At 40.4% G+C, this 25,872-nt stretch overlaps 1 protein-coding gene across 4 annotated transcripts; it reads left to right on the top strand.

Moving 5' to 3' along the window:
• LOC123516932 lies at positions 1-22,951 on the top strand. Of its 4 annotated transcripts, none has more exons than XM_045276720.1 (4): positions 1-196; positions 18,976-19,112; positions 19,615-21,073; positions 22,187-22,951. In XM_045276720.1, the coding sequence occupies exons 3-4, from the start codon at positions 19,660-19,662 to the stop codon at positions 22,738-22,740; spliced, it is 1,968 nt and encodes a 655-aa protein (XP_045132655.1). In that variant the 5' UTR covers positions 1-196; positions 18,976-19,112; positions 19,615-19,659; the 3' UTR covers positions 22,741-22,951. The 4 variants fall into 4 exon arrangements, with proteins under 4 accessions (XP_045132655.1, XP_045132656.1, XP_045132654.1 ...); XM_045276721.1 differs by having other exon boundaries at positions 18,976-19,125; XM_045276719.1 differs by having other exon boundaries at positions 18,976-19,132.
• The last annotated feature ends 2,921 nt before the right edge of the window (positions 22,952-25,872 follow it).

The following is a 25,872-nucleotide window of genomic DNA, read 5'->3' as shown; positions in this document are numbered from 1 at the left end:
ACCTGTAAGCTGTAACATCAAGAACAAGATCAACATCTCGTGGAGTCGTGTTTGGACTTTGGAGACGGCGGGCCTGATTAAGCCCAGAGGATTGGAGCGACGGATTATCTGCTTGAGAGATTTCTTTGCGAGTTTTTCTGTGGAAAATAAGACAACTGTGATGGTGATGAATGTATGCTACGTATGTGAGAAAGCGGTAAGCAACAGGTCAAGAGGAGTAGGTTGTGGGAGATGTATGACATGGTATCATTGGTTCTGCATGGGTATGGAAGATGTAAAAATGAATGATGAAGCCGATGAACCACAGGGATATTATGTTATTGATTGATGGCATATGTCATTAACATCGCAAATCAATAGTTTTCGTGTAATGACAGTTTTTTCAATATTATTTTATGCCTATCTTTCATTCCAAAAATTGGAAAATCGAGGTTTTTGGGTGAAACGGAAACGCCCAATTTCACTCACACTAATTGTATCCTGACTCCATTTGGAGCCACTGCAAAAATATATGGATCATCTTTATTGAGTTACACTTTATCAGATTTGAAAAAAAAAAAAGCATCTTGTAGAACAATGAAAAAAAAAAACATACAAATATGTTCTTATTTAATTTTCATGATTTAGTAAAAAAAAAAAAAAAAAAAAATAGTGACTGCCTCAGCGTATAAATGAAAATTCTTTGGAAAGTAAAGTAAGAAAAATTCAATATTCTCTAAGTAAAATGGTTGCTCTTTTTAAGAAATATATAGTGTATAATTCTTAATTTGCTCTCCAATTGTGATGCTCTGACTAAATTAAAATTAACAATTTTTGTTTCTCATTTTGGTATTACTGCAGTTTCAACCAATACACCACACGTAACTATACACATTCTCACAGTCTACATCACACTTCTATGAGCATTTCTAATCCCATTTTACCCCATCGGAAATTAGTAATAACTTCAGCACAAGCCACGGAGCTCCATCACATTCAGAAATTAGTAGTACACTGACTTGCATTTGTTTATAGCTGGGGTTTGTGGGTAACTGCTGAATAGGATTCTTATTGTGTTTATAGTTCTTTTGTCCAATGAAGTGCCACCACCTCTTAACACCACGAGCTGCGCCAATGGGAATTTGCCATATGTATTCGTAGGCGGGATACAGCTGGGCAGACAGCTGCACAGAGGCATCTGTGTGCGCAGTTCAGCCATGGCCACCAGTGACATTAATTGTAAAGGTTACGAATTTGATTACTGGGAAATCATCGCTCCTGCGATGCAAGTCAGTGTACAATCGAGAAGAGGACCAGCCAGGACCTTCATCCTTTCATTAAGGTATTGTGAGGAGAGGTATTGGTAGAGGTAGGGCATATTGTGTGAAGCTATAAGAGAACCGGTGTGGGGGGAGGGAAGCTGCCCCAAAGCAAGGATACGGTAGGTTAGGTTAGTGTTGCAGGGGTCCGGGGCTGTGGCCCCCCAGTTAGGTTAGGTTTATGTTAGGATTAGGTTAGTGTTGCAGGGGTATAGGGGGTGTCCAGGGGGGCTTGTGGGGGGGAGGAGGGGAGGAGAGGTTATTATGTTAGGTTAGGATAATTTCAGTGAAAAGCACTCATGAATTTTGTGGTTTTCCCTTTTTTTTTAAATGGGTATTTTTTCCTTAGATTTTTTCGGGCCCCCAAATTGCCTCATTTTTGCTTTCCCCACCCAAAAACTATGCTTTCCCAGGAGGTCCCCAAGCTTATTAGACTTAGGGAAAAAAAATTTAAGATAAGGTGTATTGGCTCAAACTGCAAATTTACCCTGATTTTGATAAATAAACAGAACCTGCATACCCATAACATGTTTTATCATGATGACTTTTGCTTGAACTTATTACTAAAACCATTATTTCAAAATTATTTATAAATTGTAAACTCTACACCCAAGTTGTGGTGCTCTGAACAAAACAAAGGGTTAAATTTTTAGTTTAATACAATATCTCCTATCTACCATAATCCCCCAACCCCTCCAACAAGCTTGGGGGCCTTTGGGGAATTGGGGATTTTGGGTGTGGAAGACATATATGGGTGATATATGGCTTTTTGAAAAATCTAAGGAAATTTCCATACATATTTGAAGAATTTCCCTAAATCTAAGGATATTTCCTTAATTCTAGGGAAATTTCTCCAAATCTAGGAAAATATCCCTAAATGAAGGGAAGTTTTACATAACATAACCTTTCCACTTTAGGACACTAACTTAACCCTAACATAAACCTAACATAACGTAGCCTAGCCGAGGAGGGCTGTGCTCCCCCGGATCCCCCTATAACACTAACCTAACCCTAACATAAACCTAACCTAAACTAACGTATCCTAGCTGTGGGGCTGCTCCCCCCACCTGGGACCTCCCCTATAACACTAACCTAACCCTAACATAAACTTAACCTAACCTAATGTATCCTAGCTGGGGAGGCTGCACTCCCCCGGACACCCCCCTATAACACTAACCTAACCCTGACAAACCAAATGTATCCTAGCCGGAGGGGGCTGCACCCCCCCAGATCCCACCTAGAACACTAACCTAACCTACCGGATCCTTGCTTTGGGGCTGCTTCCCCCATACTGGTTCTCTTATAGGTTGACACAATATGCCCTATCTCTACTAATAATACCCCTCCTCACAATACCTTAATGAAAGGTTGAAGGTTTTGGCTGTGGGACATCATCTTCTTGATTGTCGTTAAGTTCACTGTCCTCCACGGGGACAGCAGGAGCGATGATTTCCCAGTAATCAAATTTGCAATATTTACAACTAATGTCAACGGTGGCCATGGCTGAACTGCACACACAGATGTCTTTGTGCACCTGTCTGCCCAGCTGTGCCCCGCCTACGAATACCTATAGCAAATCTCATTGGCACAGCTCGTGGTGTTAAGAGGTGGTAGCACGTCATTGGACAAAAGAACTACAGGCAACCCCCGCTTAACGAAAGGGTTACGTTCCTAAAAAACACTTCGTTAAGCGAACCGATTATAACCCCTGACTTGAACTTCCACTGAGAGTAAACAAAGCGAGAGTGCATCATAGTACAGTGAAAGGTTTAATGAAAGTAAAAATTATGAAGTTTAACATTTAGGCAGTTAAATTTAATTTAAGTCATTACAATGTACACTAATGTATGTATGTACATAACTTTATAATGTTGATGATCTTAAATTTATGAAGGGAGGGAAAGTGAAATGGGAAAGACACTAACCAGCAACCTGTGGAATGTAAACAAAGGGCGTATCATTGTACTGCATACAAAACTCATGTACCACATTTCCACAAGGCTTTCCATTTTATCTATTGTAGAGTCACGAGTTCAGGTGGTTCTTTTAGCTTGCAAGGAAGATACAGTCTCACCAGCCTTCTTAATAGTCTGCTGACTTGAAAATAGTAGAGACAGTATATGGAGTCAAGATGGTGGCCAGCAATGCTATAGTTTTCTCTCCTCTTTTGTGTCTGTGAATAATATCCAGCTTCATTTCCAGAGTAAGTGACTTCCTGGTCTTCTTAGGAATGCTAGGCCACATTGCAGGGCATTTTGGTGCTAAGTTGAGCGAGTGAAGATGAGCTGCTGCTGACGCAGTTATGTGGTGCGTGTTGTGATCTTGATCTTGATACTACAAGCGACTCGGGATCACTCCTGAGCCGGGTCTTTGGATCGGCAGCTCCTGTAGACGACAAAAAAAGGCACACAGAAAAAAAAAAAAAAGAAGAAAAAGGAAACAGGGTTCTTTGCTCTAACAGTCTGTACATCTGGCACGCCACATACTCTCCAGAAACTCCTTCACCGCCTCAATCATCCTTTCATTCGTTTCTCTACTCAGTCCCAGCAGCACCACCATCCACTCCCTCCCCGTCTTTTCCACTCTTTCGTTCCTATTATGCCCTAGCTCAGTCAACACCACTTGCATCATCTCATACCTTTCTCTGGCATACTTCACACACTCCAGCATCACATGCTCCACCGTCTCGTCCTCTCCCGAGTCACACATCTGGCACACTTTGCTGCAGGACTCAGACCACCTGTAACTCCTTGCATTCACATCCATACACTGCCCATTCCTCTCTGTCATTCTCATACACCTTTTCCTCCATTTGCTTCCACTTTCACTCCACAGATACACCTTCCTTGCTATTCTTGCATCATCCATTCTCTCAAGCCTAATCTTGTACCTAAGTGTCGCTTTTATAAGTCTTTCCCTAAAAGAGCTCCATCCCATATCCCCTCTTAAAGCTTCTACTGCCGTGTACCTCGGTGCATTCAGTGCCAGCCTAGCTACTCTACACTGCCCCACTTCTAACTTGTCAATTTCACTCTCGTTCCATGCAATCACATCCATACCGTACATTATACTGGGAACAGCCACACTCTTCCACACTTCTCTCAGCACGTCATACTTACTTGCTCTCATCCTTGCTGCGCTTCCTAAATGGCCCACCCACTGGTTCACCAAGCTTATTTTTTCATTCTTTGACTTTTCACACCCATTCGGACTCATCCACATCCCTAAGTACTTGTATTCTTGTGCCTGCTTCAACTCATTCTCTCCCAACCTCCATGCTGCATTACATTCATCCTCCGACCTATTCACAATCATCACCTTACTCTTCTCACTACTAAACCTAACTCCAAAATCTCTTCCATACCCATCAACCACATCCAGCAGACTTTGCAGCTCCTCTGCTGACTCACTCATAACCACTACGTCATCTGCATAAAGAAGCACACCTATCTTATCATTCCCCACACTCACTCCTGCATTCATCCTTCTCATTCTTGCTGCTAACTCCTCTGTGTACAGGCTGAAAAGGGTTGGTGACAAAATACATCCTTGCCTAACTCCTCTCTCACTCCTCACCCAGTCTGTTTCTATATCTCCTAAACTGTACTTAGCTCTGGTATCAACATACATGCTACGCACTATGTTGACTATCTTGGCACTCAACCCAATCTTTTCTAGGACTCTACCTAGCATTTCTCTATTCACCCTATCATAAGCTTTCTCTATATCCAGGAAACCCAAATACAATTTACCTCCATCCCTCTTTTTTCTCAATCATTTCATTCACCACAAACATGTTATCCTCAGCTCTCCTGTCCACACGGAAACCATTCTGCTCCTCACCTAATACTCCAGCTCTTTCAATCCACTTACACAATCTGGCATTCAACACCGCACTGAACACTTTGCCTACTGTATTGACTAACGCGATCGGCCTGTAATTTTCAACTCATTCTTACTCTTGTGTCCGCCCTTATGCAGCAGAGTCACCCTGCACTCATTCCACATTCTTGGCACCCTCTCCTCCTCCCACACCTGGTTAAAAAGCTCAGTCATCCTGTCAATCACAACATCACCTCCATTTTATACAGCTCATATGGTATTTCATCCGGCCCTGCTGCCTTCCCATTCTTCTGCCTTTTCACACACTTCTCCACCTCCTCCCTGCTGATCCTTTCATCCAGTTCATCTGCATTCCTTCTCTCCAGTGTCACACATCCTTCTCTCGCACCAAACACCTCACCTACACCACCCACTTCTTCCCAGAACTGTCTGATTGCCTCTCTCATTCCTTCCTTCTCTGTTACAACTTCACCATTCACCTTCAAACTCTCCACTCCAACACTGTCTGCCATATTCTCACCTCTCAAGAACTTGTACCATTCACGGCCACCTTCCATGCCTTTCTCTCTTAAAGATTCAATCACACTCCTTTCACACTTTACTTTGGCCTTCACTATCATTCGCTTTGTCATTCTCTGCTGCTTTACATACATTTCCCATGCATTCTGGTACTCATTCTCTGCCTCATCACTTTCATGCCTTTTTCCTCAGCCACCTACATTGTCTACTCCTTCTCTTTCGCTCCTTTCTAGCCTCTCTGATTTCATCATTCCACCATGGTTTACGTACTTTCTTTCTTCTTCCTACTCTCACATACCCTATCTTGCTCTCTGCAGCACTCCGCACATCCTCTACCAGTCTCTCATTCACGTGCTCCACATCATGTACACCTCCATCATCCCAGCTTCTTGCACTCAGGTCCACCTGGAAGTTTTCCCACCCTACATCTCTCAGTCTCCACTTTCTCTTCTTACTCACCACTTTCACTTCTTTCCTACCATGCAACAGGCACTCCACAACCAGCATATTGTGATCAGACACAATATCCACCATACCATCCTCATCTATCCACATGTGTGACACAATTTCACGCATTCTTCCATTCACCAACACATAGTCTATCGCTGACTCCTGCTCCCTTGCACTCCAAGTCACACGTCCCTCAGCCAAAGTTACATTCAGATTCTCTAACTCCATTTCATCCACAAAATCCCCAAGCATCTCACCATTCCTGTTCACACGTTCTCCCAGAATTCCTACATGTGCATTCATATCACCCATCACCAGCACTCTCTCCCCTCCATGTTCTCTCACAACTCTCTTCAATATGTCATACTTCCTCCTGTTCTCCCTCTCAGCTCTTTCACCCATGACAGTCATGTACACCACCACCAGAACCATCTTCTCCACTCTGCCCCGACCATCTGTGCACTCCACTCTCACTGCCAACACATCCTCACTGCTCTCACACGTTCCCACACCAAGCTCCTCTACTTTCAGTCCACTTTCTTTCCTATAGAGAAAGGCTACGCCTCCTCCCTGTGTCTCCTGAGTCTTACGTCCCTTCCCAATCATAGCAAACTCACATCCTTCCATTTGTACCTCACCTCTCAGGTGCGTCTCTGTAAGCCCGACTATGTCGAACTTCCATTCCTGGAGCTCTGTGGAAATATCCTCAAACTTACCCACACCCCATCCTCTCACATTCATGTATCCATTCCTCACACTCTCACTTGCCTGGCTGGTGTCTTCTTCCTGGCGTGCTTTTGTCGTCTCCGTCACTGGTCCATCGGCTGCAGCGACCTCGCCTCACCCACTCACACAGCCGTCGACCCATCCTGGCAGTCTCTGCGTCGTTCAGGTGCACGCCGTCCTTCTCATACAAGCTGAACCGGTCTACCACGCCGTCCATGTCGATGAAGCTCAGCTTGCCTTTCTTCTCCTTCATCCACTCTATCTTCATTTTCAGCAGCTCCTCTTGCAGTCTTCTGTTGGTGGATCTTCTCAGACGCTCGTAGAACAGGCCTTCCCTGGGTCTCTGCATGACACCCACGATGGCCACACTCATGCCCTTGCCTTCCACACTCCTCACGGCATCCACAACATTCCTCACCGTCTCATCTTCACCAATATATTCTAGGCCATTTCCACCTCCTTGGATGATCAGCATCCCGTCCTCCATACTGGCTGCTTCTTCTTCTACTTTCTTCCTGATGTCCGTGATCTTGGCACCACTCAGGCTGGTGCAGCCACTCCCTCTCATCCTGCACTTCACTTGGCTGGACATTGTCTTCACCATGCTGTCTCCAATAATTCTGATGGGCACTTTCTTTTTCCTCATTTTCATGGTGTGCTGCTGTCTTGGTCCTTCCTCTTGTCTGCTGGGCTGGGGTCCCACAACGTCCTCTTCAGTCTGGCTGCTCTTCACTTCCTTGGAGTTCTCTTCGGTCTGAATACTTTTCTCGGTCTTCTCACTAGAATCTTCCGTCTGTACACTCTTCTCCTCTTTCTGGCACCGGTAGCTCTTCCACATGTTTCTGGTGACCTTGCAAGGATCACAGAAGTACATGAGGTTGTCGTTGACCAGTGCCTCGGTGTTGGACTTCCAACACAAGCCATATGATACCAGACCTCACATCCTTCACACGCCACTGCACTCACCCTGACAGTCAGGGCTTCACCACACACGCCACAGTTGCACACAGGCATCTTGTACACACAAGATATCCACACAGGGTTGCAGCAAGCACAAAAAAAATTACAAAAACGGTCCGAGCGTTTCAGGGCGTGTTTACACTCACCGCGTCAAGTCTGGGGATGATCTTGATCTTGATCTTGATCCATGAGAGGCTTGATCTTGATCTTGATTCTACAGATGCCTCAGAATTTCTCCTGAGGCAGGCCTTAGTATTTGCAGCTCCTGGTGTATTCAAAAGCTTGTCAGCCTGCGTGATACAACGTGGCTTTCAAACTTGGAAAAAATTACCTGGATAAAACTTCGTTAAAGCGAGTTTGGTGTTTGTTAAACGAGCAGATGGTAGTAAAATGAAACCTTCGTTGTAGCGAAATTTTGTTGTGTGAACCTTCGTTAAACGGGGGTTGCCTGTACTGTTATACCTCGTCGAACACAAATCTCGCGTATACACGAATCGGTAAAATATACCATATTTCGCCGAGCATGACTTTGACTCGTGATTGCACGATTTGGTCTCCATTTGAATCTTCCGCTGGTCCTGGTGGATGCACGCGACCTCCCCTCCCAAGTGTCTTGGACTCGCCCCACACAGTTGGGGGAGAAGGCTTTGATGACATGACTGAGGAAGATGTGGATGATGTGATTGACTCACATGATGCTGAGCCTTCACTTGAAGAGTTCCTGCAGCTGGAGGAAGAAGAGGCAAGAGGAGGTGCTGATGATGAGGATCTTGATGATGATGAAGAGACCAAGCCTGTCTTCACCATCAAGACTCTTCATAATTTGCTGAAAGTCATGGAAGATGCAACATCCCTCATCACTGAAACAGATCCCATCCTGGAGAGGAGCATTAAGTTCAAGAGGGGTGTTGAGGAGCTTCTTGTGCCCTACAAGGAGACCTTACGCCATATGGAAGCATCTGCCAGTCAGAGGCCCATCACTTCGTATTTCAAGCCCTCTCCAACCAGCAAATAAACTAAATAAGGTACTAGTACTGTATAGTTAAATAAAAATGTGTTTGGTACTTCATTTATTTATTTATTTTTTTTCAGTCATTTTGGTAAAAAGGTGTTTTTTTGGGAGGATCTGGGAACCTGACCCCTATTTTCCCATAGGGCCTATTGTTCGCCCAACACAAATCTCGCCGTGCACAATGTGTTGGGTGAGGTATGACAGTATAGTCACAATAAGCAGTTACCCACAAACCCCAGCTATAAACAAATGCAAGTCAGTGTACTGCTCATTTCCGAGTGTGATGGAGCTCCGAGGCTTGCCGCAGCTTGCTGGACTTAGAGAAAATTCACTGAACACCGCACATTCCCGGACCTATTGCAGCATTATTATTCATTTGCGGGAGGTAGTGTACTTACTGAAAATGTTGTAAATAGTAAGAACAACAACCTAAGGGTGGCCAAAACTATCTAGAGTTTATTGTACTAAACTGTAACAGAACCAACAAGGGCAATTCATGAAAATGTGATTTTCTATAAAAAAAGCAGTCAGCTGTGACTGGCTAATAGGTTTAGGTGAATGCTATTTCACCAGTGAGATCTGCAGTTTGCTCTTCCAACAGCCGCTGTATTCTCTTATTAGACAATCCAGAGGAATGTGACATATCAAATTTGCCTATCAAAGAAACCAGACGAAAAAATAATAATAACTATTACACACTTGTAGAATGAGAGAATAACTGTACCAGGACTCTTATCAAATCCCAGAGAACATATTTAGCATGAGGTAGAGGTGCTAAGGCCTATAAACAATGTTTTCTTCACTACAAATGTTCGTGAGTCAATATTTACTTAGGAAGGAAAGAGCATCGCCAGCAAGGAGTCTGTCTGCCCTCCTCTAGATCTCATGACTGACAGACTAGACTCAGACCCATAGACCTAGGAGTCAGGTGTGCGTGAAAAATGGTGCGCTTTTTCAAAACCACTAACTAGCGACTCCATATGGAGTCATGTTCCTGTTTAAGGGTTAAATCGAGTAATGTGCTGCAAAAGAAGTTTGAAATCAACTAAATCATGTTGAAAATCTCTGAAAATACTTTAATGTTGTAGGTGACGGCTGGCTGCGACGGCAAGCACTACTTTGATATTGTTGAACAGTGTTGCCAACAATTCGCTATGTTTCTGGCTGTATCCACATAATAACGGTAGCGAAAACCCTAAAGGCTAACCAACTGAACCCAACATTGTAACATAATTGGTATGGTTGCACCCTTCCATACACCCCAAAGGAGTACTAAACAAGTTCTAGCATTTAAACCATCTGGCCGGGAGGAGGGGGTACAATTTATAGTTTCTCCCAGCCAATGGTTTTTTACATGCATTGCATTACATAAGTCACATCAGAGATTCCATTGTCAAGTGAAACCTCATATTTGCCAAACTATTTTTTTTTCTAGTAATTTTCAACCTCCTTTGAATGAATCTACACTTAATTTCTATCGCAAATCAATATTTTTTTTTTAACTACCACCTTCCCTTCCCTCAAAAAACATGATCCATCCCATCAGAAAGTATTGTTTCGTGATCAATATTAAAAATAATGATAATAATAATAATACAAAACAGACCCAAATGTACCAGAAAAAAATCATTTTGTCATGACAAAGTACCACAGAAATAACAATCCAAAATTTGGACTTTTACTGCTGTGGATACTGGAGGATACTCAGCACCACAGTTTGCACGTGCACCATTGGCTATGTCAGCCTAATCGAACTTATCTGATTTAACCAAAACTAATCTAATCCTTAACCTAACCTAACCAAACCTAACCTAGTTGAGGTAACACACACCACTGAGATATCTTCCTCAGAATAAATCAACTTAATCTAACCCAACTAAGCTGATCTTACCAAAGCAAATCAGCCTAATCTGAGTGGCAAGGTTAAGAAATGAATATGAAGTCATTACTGTATTTCTCTTCATAAAATGAAATCAGTCAAAGACCTACTGAAGAATCTAAACGACGAAGATAGGCAGAACTTGGAAGAGGAAGTAGAAGAAATATACAGAATGGGACCATATCAAGAAGGAAAAAGGAGACCAATTAAAATACTACTAAAATCACAAGCAGCAACAGAAGAAATATTATATAGAACAACAAAACTTAGAGAAACAGATGGCTGCAAGGATATCTATATAAAGAAAAATAGAAATGAGGAAGAAAGGAAGAGATACAATGAATTGGCAGCAGCAGTAAGGGAAAAGAATAATGAAAGGTCAGAAGAGGAGAATAAGGCATTTTTTTTGGAGAATTCTGGGAGACAGGATAAGGAAATGGTATATAAACGAGAAGGAAGAGAAAAACGTAGACGTAGAACAAGTTTAACTGAAAATGATAAAGGCAAGAGACTAAAAATGATGTATACAAACATAGACGGGGTTTTATCCAGTAAATTAGAATTAAGAGATTACATAAAGAAAGAAAATCCGGATATTGTATGTCTGGCTGAAACAAAACTAAATGAGGCAATCAAAATAGACTTGGATAATAGATATAATGTATGGAGAAGAGACAGAGGGGGTAAAGGAGGAGGAGGAGTCATGATAATGTTAAGGAAGTAGACAGTAATAAACCAAGTGGAATGTGGAGAAGGAAAAGCAGAAGTACTGTATGTTAAGATGCATATTAATAAAAAAGAGTTAACAATCATTGTAACATATGTGCCACCTAAAACAGATTCATGGAACAATCAAGAATATAAAGACATGATAGATGACACAATAAGGAGTCTAACGAGAATCATTAAAGAAAGGAGAAAAGTTATATTAGTAGGAGATTTCAACTGTAAAGAAGTGGACTGGGAAAATTATGAAAGTGGTATGGGGGAAGAAGCCTGGGGAGAAAGATTCTTGAACCTAATGATAGACAATATGATGGACCAGAGAGTAAAGGAATGCACAAGATTCAGAGGAAACGACGAGCCAGCGAGATTGGACCTAGTTTTTACAAGGGGTATACAAATGAATGATGATATAAGATATAAGTGCCCATTGGGAAAGAGTGACCATGTAATATTAGAAATAGATATAGAAGAGGGAAAGGAAGATAGAGACGATTCATACAAAGGAGACCGATTAAATTACAGAAAGGCTGATATTGAGAATCTCAAGAACTATTTTTAAAACGTAAACTGGGAGGAGATGGAAAACTCAGAGACGATGCAAGAGAAGTATAACTTATTTTTGGAAATATATAAAACAGGAGTCAGGGAATATATCCCAAAATATAGACCTAAAGAAGAAGGAAAGAAAGATTGGTTTAATGCAAGGTGTGCTAGGGCAAAGGAGAAAAAAAGATGGAGTATGGAAAAGGTGGAGGAGAAATACAAATCCAGCAAATAAGGAAAACTTCAAGGCAGTGAGAAATGAATATGTTAAGGTGAGGAAGGAAGAGGAAAAGAACTTTGAAAAGGACATTGTTGAAAAATGTAAGGAGCAACCAAAATTGTTCTACAGATTCATAAATGGAAAAATTAGGCAAAAAGAAACAATAGAAAGGTTAAAAGGAGAGAACGGGATGGTGGAAGACCCAAAAAGTATGGCAGAACTATTAAATAATAAATTCCAGGAGGTCTTTACTAAGGAATCCAAATTTGAAAGGCCACAGGGTAATAGAGAGACAGTCTATATGAAAGAGATTAAAGTAACCAAGCTTGAAATAAAAGAGTTAATGAAGGAACTGGATGAAGAGAAGGCAATGGGACCGGATGAAGTCTCAGGCAGAATACTGAAAGAATGTAGGGAAGAACTAGCAAGTCCTATATACATCATAAAATGCTCAATAGAAAATGGAACAGTACCAGTAGAATGGAAAAGAGCTGAGGTGGTTCCCATATATAGAGCGGAAGGAAGGAAGAACCTTTAAATTACAGACCGGTATCACTAACTAGTGTAATATGCAAGATGTGTGAAAGAATAATAAAGAAACAATGGATCGAGTTCCTTGAAGACAACAAATTAATATCAAATAGCCAATTTGGTTTTAGAAAAGGACGGTCTTGTGTAACTAATTTATTGAGTTTCTATTCTAGAATAGTTGATAGAGTACAAGAGAGAGAGGGAGAGGGATGGGTTGACTGCATTTATTTGGATTTAAAAAAGGCATTTGACAAAGTGCCACATGCAAGATTACTGTGGAAGTTAGAGGAGAAGGGTGGCTTAAAAGGAAGCACATTGAGATGGATAGAAAATTATTTGAGGGGGAGAGAAATAAGGACGGTAGTTAAAGATATGAAGTCCAAGTGGAGAGCAGTAGAAAGCGGAGTGCCACAGGGGTCAGTATTGGCACCAATACTTTTCCTCATTTATATTAACGACATGCCAGAAGGAGTGAACAGCTACATAAATTTGTTTGCAGATGATACGAAACTGTGCAGAGTTATAAAGCAAAAGGAGGATTGTGAAATACTGCAAGAAGACCTAAATAAGATCTGGGAATGGAGTAAGAAGTGGGAAATGGAATTCAATGTGAACAAAAGCCATGTCATGGAAATGGGAAAGAGTGAAAGACGACCTGTGGGAATCTATAAGATGGGAGATGGAGTAGAACTGGAGAAAGTAAAAAGGAAAAGGACTTAGGAGTGACGATGGAAGAAAACAATCAACCAGTAAGCCATATTGATAGAATTTTTAGAGAAACATATAATTTGCTAAGGAATATTGGATTAGCATTTCACTACATGGACAAAGAAATGATGAAGAAATTGATAAGTACTATAATAAGACCCAGATTGGAATATGCAGGAGTAGTGTGGACCCCTCATAAAAAGAAACACATAAGGAAATTGGAGAGGCTACAAAAAATGGCTACAAGAATGGTTCCAGAATTTGAAGGGATGACATATGAGGAGAGACTAAAGGCTATGGATCTACCAACCCTGGAACAAAGAAGGGAGAGAGGAGACCTGATACAAGTTTATAAATTGATCAACGGAATAGACCAAGTGGATAATGAGAAACTGATCCTGAGAGAAGAATATGACATACGAAGCACATGATCGCATAGTAAAAAGCTGAGAAAAGGAAGATGTCTGAGAGATGTTAAAAAATATAGTTTCCCGCAAAGATGTATTGAGACGTGGAACAGTTTAAATGAAGAAGTAGTGTCTGCAACGAGTGTGCATACTTTTAAGGTGGAAATTCGTTAATTTGGTCAAAAAAATTGAAAAATTGGAAACTTGGTACTTGGGTTCGTCTCTGGAGAGGGAAGCCATGGCCGAAGTTGCCAGGCACATAACGCACTGCTTACCTGGTAATGGCGGGTTTAAAGGGCCGGCCCTTTCAATACCCAAGCGTGCATACGCCCCTTTTTCTTCTAGTCTTTGTTTTGCTTGTATTTATTATTTTTTTTGAGCTGTTTTATTTATTTTTGCGTGATGTACGATAGTTTAGTATCAGGCAGTGAGGGTGAGGAAGACGCTACTCCCTCAGTACCAATCGATACAGCCTTAGGGAGTGCACGTGCGTGCAGCCTACCTGTTGATCGTATTTTACACGTGTTGGGTTCCCAAATTGTGACAATGCCACGTGTAAGGCCATGATGTAACATGGCATTAAACTATCTAAACAGCCACTACCAGCCTCCAAGTAGTTGTCAAGGGATTATGTAAGTACATATCTGAGTTTGGTACATATTGGAGTGAGTTATTTATTTATTTTTTTTATACCATGTGGGCTTTTCACGGGAATTTATGGGCTAAAGGGATACTTTTAGGGTACCTCCTATCTTAAAGCCCACCTGCTAGGAAACCGTTGCCCCGAGTGAGGAAGCGAGTTATGTGGGAGTTTTGAAGATGTTCACAGAAAAATGCGTTTTTCTCGACTTTCAGTTTTTCAGCATATACTGTTGAATAACTTTTTCAGTAATTGGTCAATTTCAAAAATATTTGCAGCAAAATGATCAACAACCTCATCTTAACAAATGCTAGCATGATAATGCATGAACTCACTCAAATAAATTTACAACAGGCTTATAAACTCAAATTTTTGATGAAAAAAAAAGGTAACAATTTGGCGTGTAATGAAATTGTTATAACATAGGTTATGTGTATGCCGATGCTAACATTTATTTGTTGTTATGTATATTATATGTGTTAAGAGGAAATTGCCACACTGTTATTAGTTTTGATTTTATAATGGTATTTTGAATTATTTTCTTATCGCCGAAAAAATATTTATTGCAAAAAAACTACGCCACATTTGTGTACCAAATTAACACTGAAGACGTACACCATAAACGTACACCTTGTGTATAAATATTATTGAATTCGGTGAAAAAATAGCAATGGGAGAGCCAAAAAACCGATATTGATATCGAGTCATCGAATTACCACCTTAAAGTAAGATTGGATAATTGTAGATATGGAGACAGGGCCACACGAGCATAAAGCCCAGGCCCTGTAAAACTACAACTAGGTAAATACACACACACACACACACACACACACACACACACACACACACACACACACACACACACACACACACACACACACAAGCCAGAGGACTGGGGTTCGATTCCCCGACTGGGTGGAGATATTTGGGTGTGTCTCCTTTGATGTGTAGCCCCTGTTCACCTAGCAGTGAGTAGGTACGGGATGTAAATCGAGGAGTTGTGACCTTGTTGTCCCAGTGTGTGGTGTGTGCCTGGTCTCAGGCCTATCCGAAGATCGGAAATAATGAGCTCTGAGTTCGTTCCGTAGGGTAACGTCTGGCTGTCTCGTCAGAGACTGCAGCAGATCAAACAGTGAATTACACACACACACACACACACACACAACAAATTTTCTAATCTCTCTCTCTCTCTCTCTCTCTCTCTCTCTCTCTCTCTCTCTCTCTCTCTCTCTCTCTCTCTCTCTCTCTCCGAAGAGAGAAGCGTCCACTTTCCTCTTCGAAGGCGGTATAGTGACTAGAAAATAGCAGCATAATACACAAAGACGACAAGTATGACAAGCTTGCACGAGTTTCCTGCGCTCAGGCACGCGGCACTACCACCCGTATATCAAACAGGCGGGCTTTTTTAACATCCGGCGCGAAGGGGTTAATAGTGGAGTTCCTCAGGCTTCTGTCCTGTCACCCACTCTCTTTCTATTATTCATTAATGACCTTCTTAACCAAACTTCTTGCCCTATCCACTCCTACGCTGACGATATCACCCTACATCTTTCCACATCCTTTCAGAGACGACCAACCCTTCAGGAAGTAAACAGATCACACAGGGACGCCACAGAATGCCTGACTTCGATCTTTCTAAGATTTCTGATTGGGGCAGAGAAAATCTAGTAGTTTTCAATGCCTCAAAAACTCAATTCCTCCATCTATCAACTCAACACAACCTTCCAGACAACTATCCCCTCTTCTTCAGTGACACTTAACTGTTTCCCTCTTCCTCAATGAATATCCTCGGTCTGTCCTCTGCTCATAATCTTAACTGGAAACTAAACATCTCATCTCTTGCTAAAACAGCTTCTATGAAGTTAGGTGTTCTGAGGCGTCTTCGCCAGTTTTTCTCACCCTTCCAACTGCTTACTCTGTATAAGGGCCTTATCTGCCCTTGTATGGAGTACTCTTCGCATGTTTGGGGATGTTCCAGTCACAGTTTTGCTAAATAGGGTGAAATCTAAAGCTTTTTGTCTCATCAACTCCCCTCCTCTGACTAACTGTCTTTAGCCTCTTTCTCACCGCCAAAATGTTGCATCTCTTTCTATCTTTTATCGCGATTTTCATGCTAACTGCTCTACTGATCTTGCTAACTGCATGCCTTCCCTCCTCCTGTGGCCTTGCTGCACAAGGCTTTCTTCTTCCTCTCATCCCTATTATGTCCAACTCTCTAACGCAAGAGTTAATCTACTCTCAGTCATTCATCCCTTTCACTGGTAAACTCTGGAACTCCCTCCCTGCATCTGTATTTCCGACTTCCTACAACTTGTCTTCTTTTAAGAGAGAGGTATCGAGGCATTTGCTCTCCAATTTTGGCTGACGCTTTCCTACTTTTTAGAGAGCCAGCACTCAAGTGGGCTTTTTTTTTTTTTTTTTTTTTTTTTTTTTGCCCTTGGCTGGCCCTCTCCCCTACATAAAAAAAAAGCACACACACCCTTCACTTAAAGACAGGCTCACACATGTCAATTTGCAACTGGAATTCCAAGTTGATAGAGTTTCCAACTGAACATTGGTACCTAGCAACTGGAAAAACCAGTCACAAAACAAGACCATCACGTTGGTCTTGTTCAGTCTGTTTGTGACTTTGTTTATGTTGTTACGTCACGGAGAAAGATTTGAAAATGTGGTGTCCAGATGTAGAGATGTTGGACTGGGTGAAGGAAAAAAAAAGCACATCTGGGATCTAGAAAATTAATTGTACAGCAAAAAAAAGATTACAGTAAGCCCCCACACTTGGCGAATCTCTGCTTGGCAAAATTAACTTTTGGTGGTAGGGTGGTCACGGACCACCGAGTGCATGCTTGGCAATTTGAATTTAAACTTGGCAGTCTCCTCTGTGACGTCAGACCTCTCTCTAAACCTATCAGAATGCAGTGTGAGAGTTCCCTTCAGCCATTTTGTTTGTGCTACCCTCTGTTCTGCTAGCATGGGAACGAATTCTTGCCTCTACCAGTGCAACAGGTACCAGTGGGGGTAAGGACAATGGTGGTGGTGGCAAGAACAAAAGTGGGCAAGGGAAACAGGTGGAAAAATGGGAGTACAGATGAGGAAAGCATCACAAATGCTTGTTTATTGGTCTGTTTTGTACATGTGTTCTAATATGTGAGGGCAAAAGATTTTATTTCCGTTCGAAAGATGGTATTGTAGGGGACAAAAGGGGGACTGTGGCAATAACCAAAGACTGATTGAGGCTCTATGCAAATTGATATTTGATGAGATTGCTGCCACTCTCCAAGAAGTTTCCCTCTATGCAGGGTATTGTTGGTGAGGATTGAATACTGTTGAATCTTGATAACTCAGACCCCGATGACTCGGATTTCACGATAAGTCGGACTCTGACCAACCCAGGGACAAAAGTCCGATTTGAACTACCCACTTTTTTTTAATTTTTTATTTATTTATTTATTTTTTTTGACATTATCAGAAATGTAATTCCAACTGAAAATTGCATTTTAGTTGTAGTTTAAAAATATATTAAGCAAAACGTCGATCAGAGTTTATACCAATTTTGTGAACATTTTTGAGGTGTATAAAAACACTTTTCAAGATATTTGCTCCTAAAGATTTTTCATAATTTTGTCCTTGTTTTGCTATTTGTATTCATCTGATTGACATGAAATTTTCACATATGGTTGTATATACAATAGTGACGTCCTGGAGCATGATAAGATGGTAACGCCTCAGATCCTGCTTCTCTAGATAATATTATTCATTCATATGTGAGGGTTGGGAAGGAGCCATCAGCAGTGTCATGGCAATCTACTGTTTTGCTACTGAACTGGACACTGAGTTATTATTGTGGTGAAATGAGATATGATACAGTGAAATACAGGCAAGCCCCGCTTAACGAACGAGTTATGTTCCTAAAAAAGTCAAGCCATAGTGGCAAGCAGTGCAATTAGTTTTCTCGCCTCGTGTCTGTGAATAATATCTAGCTTCACTTTGAGAGTAAAAGACTTCCTGGTCTTACCAATGCTAGGCAACATTGTAGGGCTGGTTGCAGGGCGTTTTGGTGGCATGTTGAGCGAGGGAAGACGAGCTGCTGCTGGACACTGTTATTGTTTTAAACTAAAAGTGGGGAAGGATAGGGGAGTGAGTGGTGTGCGTTTTGTCTACGAGAGGTGCTGGTGTATTCAAAAGCCTGTCGGCTTGCGTGATACAGCGGGCTTTCAAACTTGGAAAAAATTACCTAGATATAATTTCGTTAAAGTGAGTTTGGTGTTCGTTATATGAGCAGATGGTAGTAAAAGGAAACATTCGTTGTGGTGAAATTTCGTTGTGTGAACGTTCGTTAATCGGGGGTTGCCTGTATTTATTACTAGTCTGGTCCAGCTTTATACCTCGTCTCAACATAATCTTTTGTAATAGTGTTATTGTGAGAGTTATGTGATATATAGTTGTAATGATGAAGGTAGTGAGAAAAAACAGTCTGTTGGCAATATCAAGGTCTCTGATATTGATTTTGCAGATAATCCTTGTCAAGTCACTGGAGATTATGGTGCTGCCTCTTGATATGTTCCATGAAGAAGCGAAGTCATTGAGCCTAAAGGTCTCCATGGTCAAGAGCAAGATCCAGCTGTTTGGAGACTTGTCAGATGAAATAATGTAATCTGTACATGTGTGTGGTGAGGATATTGAAATCATAGAGAGCTTCACATCTCTTGGCTGTGTAGTTCATGATAGCAGGAGGTCTGACCAAGAAGTTCTGTGGTGTCTTGGTTTGGCCTATGTTATTATGGACTCAACCAATGTCACTACTGGTATTCCCTGATATACAATTGTAATTGGTTCCTAAAAATCCAATTGTAAATTGAATGGTTGTATAGCAGACTTAAGAATGAATACAAAAATAGTAATACATTCCAAAACCTTTACTACAGCACCATTAAAACATAAACAGTGCCTCCAGAAAATAATTGTGTGCCAACCTAGTAAATTTAAAAATGCACTCTGACAGTCATGCTGGAAAAGTTTTGTTTCTGGAATAGTCAACTGTATGATTTAACTTGTTAGATAGTGTAGGTGACATTTCCTGATAAAAACACTGAAGGCAAAGGTGTGTTATTGAATTTCTACTAATATTGCTAATATTGATTTTCTTTTTCAGACTGTGAAGATGTTTTAAATTATAGAACCTGCAAGAACCACTACAATGTTGAGAGCACTGAATAGAGTGATCCTTCAGCCTAGGAAACTTGGGCTTGTAAGAAGTATTACTGAAGCCCAGGTCTGTTTATATACCTTTCCTGAAAGGAATCTTTGCCTGTCCTTTTATTCTGTCCTTCATCAAAAGAATTCTGGGAAGGAAAGTCTGTTCAGTAAAAAGCTTCTAGAGTATATAAGAGAAAATCCTGAATATGCTGCATCTGTCAAATCCTTGGCTGATCAATCTAACCTTAGTAGCAATGTGTATGCTTTCAGAGGACATCAATTGCATCTTGTAATAGCACATAGTTCAGAATTGAAACCAAATTATATTCTTGAATTGTTCACTCAGTACACCTCAGAGAAGCAGAATATAGTACAAGATATAATCAGTAAAAAAGGTCTTATGTCCATGGTCAAGGAAAGAGTTTTTCAGGCCATCCCCCTTATGACTCAAAATGAACTTAGGGAGTTTGCTGTGATAATGAAAAACTTAAAGTTTGAGAGAAGCAGATATTTAATTGATATAACAGCAAGAATTGTCCAGGAATGTGATCAGAGAGCTGCAGAGGCTGACCTTGAGCAGTGTCTAGAACTTTTTGATATAATGTTAATCTTACATGAAAAAAATGTCTACAGAAAGAAACAGTTTGATTTATTCATATCACTCTTTGAATATCATACATCAACAGCAACACCTCATCAGCTTGTACAAATTCTTCACTATATTAGTTTTGCAAAGAAAAATAGCCTTAACAGAGAATTTTTTCATGTTCTCATTACAAAGTTGGAAGAAGTTCTTGAGCATTTGTCTTTTATAGATGGAGGCATAGCATTGAATGGAGTGTTCAAAGGCAATGTTAAATTGGATAAATCATCACCACTCATAAAAAAAGCAGCTAAGTGGTTACAAATGAAAGCTGAACAGTCAGAAAGACTAAGTGATCTTGAGTCATTTGCATTTGTTGCAATGGTGAAAGTTATAAGAGCTGCAAAATATCATGATAAGCCCCTTTTATCTTCAGTCAAGGCTTTCATAATGAAATCTACTGTAGACACTCTCCAGCCTGAAGTGATTGCACATACATTAGCTCTATATGCAAACAACCAAGTGTATGATTTAGAAATCTTTAAAAAAATGGAGTCTTTAGTAATGCAGCACTTGACCAACCCTAAAAAAAGAATTCGTGTAAAGGATATTAATAGAATTCTCTGGAGCTTCAGTCATGTAGGGCATAAAGAAAGTGACGGCTTTTTAGACGTAATTGAAAATCTTCTTACAAGATATGTGCACATGGGCAAATTGGAGTTTTACCCAGAGCATCTCTCAGGTTTGCTCTTCTCTATGGCTGTACTGGGCCACTATCCAAAGGAACTTATTAAAGAAGGTTTCCAGCCACAAAAAATTGAGAAGCTTAAAGGTAAGGAAAATTATTGTATTTCATTGTAGTACAACATGAATGCTTTTTTAGAATATTATTTCTTGAAAAAAAAAAGACGCTTGCAATTTTTTTTATAATATTGTCTTTGTTTATAGTAACTAGCTAACACTTTCTATCGTGTTCTTATCATGTTGCACTTCTTTGATAATGTTAACCTTTTAACAGCAATTAGACAGAAAGGATGAGAATAGTTATTAGCTAGCTTTGATAAGAATAGTACAGTATGCTATGTTGGTATTTGAATACTTTGAAGAAAGTTTCAAGATGGTGGTTATTATTAGACCTTTGGACTACTGAATATTTCCTGATTTTTTATTGCCATTATTATTATTATTGTTGTTGTTTATGATTATGGTGTTGTTGTTATTATTGTCGTCATCATTATCATTATCTACTATAGTATGTACTGCATATTAATATGCCTCTACCTCCATGTGTAACACCTTGGTATCATTCATACCTACAGATTTTGACTTAAATTCTCTACATCTTTTTCTTTCTTTCTCACCACCACTGCCACCACCTCCTAATTATACATACCAGACATAATTGGTTAGGAGAGAGATGGAAATGTGAGAGTGAGACGGGAGTGGTAGGGGATGGATTTGAATGAAATAAAAAAAGAATTATGTATGAGAGAGAGAGAGAGAGAGAGAGAGAGAGAGAGAGAGAGAGAGAGAGAGAGAGAGAGAGAGAGAGAGTAAAAATGAGAGGATAGTGAGATGATGGATTTATTTAAAAAAAATGAGAGAGTACATACTATATACATATTAAATGTTATAGATTCATTGTTAACCCCTTCAGTACTGGGATGCATTTTTACCTTGAGTTCTGGGTGTAATTAGACAATTTTAGTTACATTAGGAAGGGTCTATGGAGGTCAGAAGTTTAATGGCCAGAGTCTTCACTATTTTAAATGCTACATTATTTTCTTAAGCTGTATATAATTACCAAATAGTAAGCAGAATAAATATGAAAACATGTCTTGGTACAGACGGGTGTTAAATCATCATGCTGTGGTGTATTCATGGGTATCACTGTTTAATTTTACTATTATTATTATTATTGTTGTTATATTGTTATTGTTTCCAGGTTACCAAAGAAGTAAACAGCTGTCCCGACTTATGGCACTACATCAAGCTATTAAGATAGAGGTTCCTGAGATAAATGTAGCTATTCCTGAAACACATATGAATGATCTGCCCAAGAGGACTTTGTCTGATGAGATGCTGTATCGCCCAGCTCTTGCCCATCTGATGAAAGGAGCCAATTATATAAACAAGTCTGTAGGTGCCTCCGTTCTGGAACTGAAATTTCCCATACTTTTTATAAATTATGCTAGTCTGGTTTTTTATCCACAAAGGTTGAAGGACCCCAATAACAGTGGAAATTTTGTTTGGAATCAACTAAAACATTGTAAGGAGATCATAGGTCAAAAGAGGGTGGCATTTGAAATCATAGACTCCCAGTCAATGCTAGATGGAAGCATGGATGTTATTGGAATTGTAAAGATGAAATTAAGACTGATGAGTCAATGTGGCTGGATAGTACACAAGCTTCATGAAGATGATATTAGTAGGTTTAGCAGTGATGAACATACAATGGGAGCATTTATACTTGATACATTAGCCAAATGTAAATTGTAAAACTTTAGATGTACTTACCACTGTGCATCATTTGTTACTTTGTATTCTGCTAGAGTGGGATTTCCTAAGTTTAAGTGGAACATCACTATGCATACGCAATCTGTTCTAGGAAACTGTTCACATTTTTATTTTGTGTGATGCTCCAGATGATTGTTTATTTAAACCTTTATAATAATATTTTAAACCTAGAATACATAAAAATATGAAAAAGCTTAGCATCACTTAATTACACCCAAATTTATATAGTATTGTGAGGTATCTGAATCATAAAGATCAATTGATGAAGCAGAACATTCAGTCAGTTGCAATAGCAGAGGGGGAATGAGTGAGGATGGGAAAGATTGATTGAATTGAATTTTATATACATCTATAATTATAGATGAGCAGGCTACGGGGTAAATGATTTCCACTGCTCCTCCTCTCATGGAGGAAAGGGGTGGCATAACTACACTCAGCCCACCACTTTCATGCCTAATTGGTGCAGGAGAAGGAGTAAACATCTATTGAAACAATAATTTACTCCCAGCAAGGTCTAATATAGCACTAGTTCTGTTCTGGACCAATCTGGATCAGTTCAGGGGGTGCTGTGATCCTGCCATTAAAGCTAGTTGTGATCTTGCTAAATGTTTTCCTTTGTGTCTCACAACTCAAGGGTGCAATCACAGCCTGCCCTCTGAAGACAACTCTCCTCCTTCTCACAAAACTGTACATGCACTTACTACACACACTTCCTTCACTCAAAATAAAAAAAAAATGGCACCTCCTAATCCAGTCTTGGAGTCCCTTTCTGGGGAGGTTAAACTGCTCTTCAGGTAGTGACCCTAAAATGTCTTGACACCTCCCTCAACTTTTCCTTCATTAACTTCTGCAACATTTGTGGTCTTAGATCTAATTTTTAATCTGTAGAACACCACCTCTCCTCTACTAAACCTCACTTTCCTTTTTTCACCGAAACACAACTGTCTAAGGCAACTGACAGTAACCACTTTACTGTTCCCTCCTACTTTCTCTATCCTCATTTTCCTTACAAAGCTAGATGTTGTGTCTGTGTGAAACAACTTAACTTGCTCTTGTGCCCACACTCTTGAATCTTTCGAGTTTTCCACCATCTGGCTTCGACTCAATAATCACTCTCAAACTGAATTTATCTGTGCTGTTTATTTCTCCCCTGACTCCACTGACTATAATAAATTCTTTGACTATTTAACTTACAAAGTGGAGTACATTCTGTCTCTACCATTTTGCAGAGACCTCCATCCTTGGAGATTTCAATGTTCACCACCAACTTTGGCTTTCTTCTCTCTTCACTGACTACGCTAGTGAACTAGCCTTCAACTTTGCTATCCTCCATGACCTAGAGCAACTGGTCAACATTTTACTCGTATCCCTGACCGTCTTGGAGATACGCCCAACATTCTTGACGTTTTCCTTGTAATCCTTCTGCTTATGCTGTTACCTCATCTTCTTCATTGGGCTCCTCTGATCACAATCTCATACGTATCTGTATCTTGTCCTACCTCTCCAATCTCTCCTCAGCATCCTCCAAACCAGAGGTGCCTCTGGCATTTTGCCTCTGCCAGTTATGGAGACCTGAGGAGGTATTATGCTGATTTTGCCTGGAATGATTACTGTTTCTGTGTCAGAGACCCATCTCTGTGTGCTGACCACATAACAGACATAATAGTGTCTGGCATGGAGGAATATATTCCTCACTTTTTCTCAACCTAACCCTTCTAAACCTTGGTTTAATACAGCCTGTTCTCATGCTATACATGATAGAGAGGTTGACCATGAAAGGTACTTGAGTCTTCCATCACCTGAATATCATGCACTTCGTATTTCTGCTTGGAATCATGCCAAGTATGTTCTTCAACTTCAAACACTCCTTCGTAAATAGAAAATGTCAAAATCTTTCAAACTCCAAGCCCCCTTGAGACTTCTGACATTTGGCCATAACATCTCCAATAACTTTACTTCTTCATCTTTTTTCCTCCTTTATTTCGTCCTGATGGCACAATTACCATCACATCGGTCTCTAAAGCTGAATTCTTCTCTCAAACCTTTGCTAACAACTCCACCTTGGATGATTCTGGCCTTGTCCCTCTCCTCTCCTCCTCCCTCTGACTATTTCATGCCTTTTATGAGAAGTTCTTCATAATGATGTTTTCCATGCCCTCACTGGCCTAAATCTTTGGAAGGCTTATGGACCTGATGGGGTCCCTCCTATCATTATCAAAGACTGTGCTTCCATGCTTGCATCTTGCCTGGCCAAACTCTCAATTTTGTCTATCGACTTTTACCTTTCCTTCATGCTGGAAGTTTGCATACATTAAACCTGTTCCTAAAAAAGGTGACTGTTCTAATCCCTCAAACTACCATCCTGTAGCTTTAATCTCTTGCTTCTCTAAAGTCTTTGAATTTATCCTCAATAGGAAGATTCTTAAACATCTGTCTCTTCACAATATTCTATCTGATCGCGAGTATGGCTTCTGTCAAGGTTGCTATACTGGTGATCTTCTGGCGTTCCTTACTGAATCTTGGTCATACTCTTTTAGAGATTTTGGAGAAACTTTTACTGTTGCATTAAACATATCAAAAACTTTTGATAGAGTCTGGCACAAAGCTTTGATTTCAAAACTGCCCTCCTACAGTTTCTATCATTCTCTTTGCAACTTTATCTCAAGTTTTTATTCTGACCGTTCTATTGCAGCTGTGGTAGACGGCCACTGTTCTTCTCCTAAATCAATTAGACATGGTGTTCCTCAGCGTTCTGTCTTGTCACCCACTCTCTTCCTCTTATTTGTTAATGATCTTTACCAAACTTCTTACCCTATCCACTCGTACCCTCATGATACCACCCTAAACTTTCTCACGTCTTTTCAAAGATGACCAATCCTTCAGGAAGTCAACAGATCACACGTGGACAACAGAATGCCTGACTTCTGATCTTTCTAAGATTTCTGATTGGAGTAGAGAAAATTTAGTAGTGATCAATGCCTCTAAGACTCAGTTTCTCCATCTATCAACTCATCACAACCTTCCAGACAACTATTTCCTCTTCTTCAATAACACTCAGCTGTCCTCATCTTCCATACTGAATATCTTTGGTCTGTCCTTTACTCATAATTTAAA

Source organism: Portunus trituberculatus, chromosome 41, assembly GCF_017591435.1.
Source record: "Portunus trituberculatus isolate SZX2019 chromosome 41, ASM1759143v1, whole genome shotgun sequence".
NCBI classification, from domain to species: Eukaryota; Metazoa; Arthropoda; class Malacostraca; order Decapoda; family Portunidae; genus Portunus; species Portunus trituberculatus.
The sequence above is the reverse complement of the archived record's forward strand: the minus strand, read 5'-3'. Positions and strand labels throughout refer to the sequence as shown.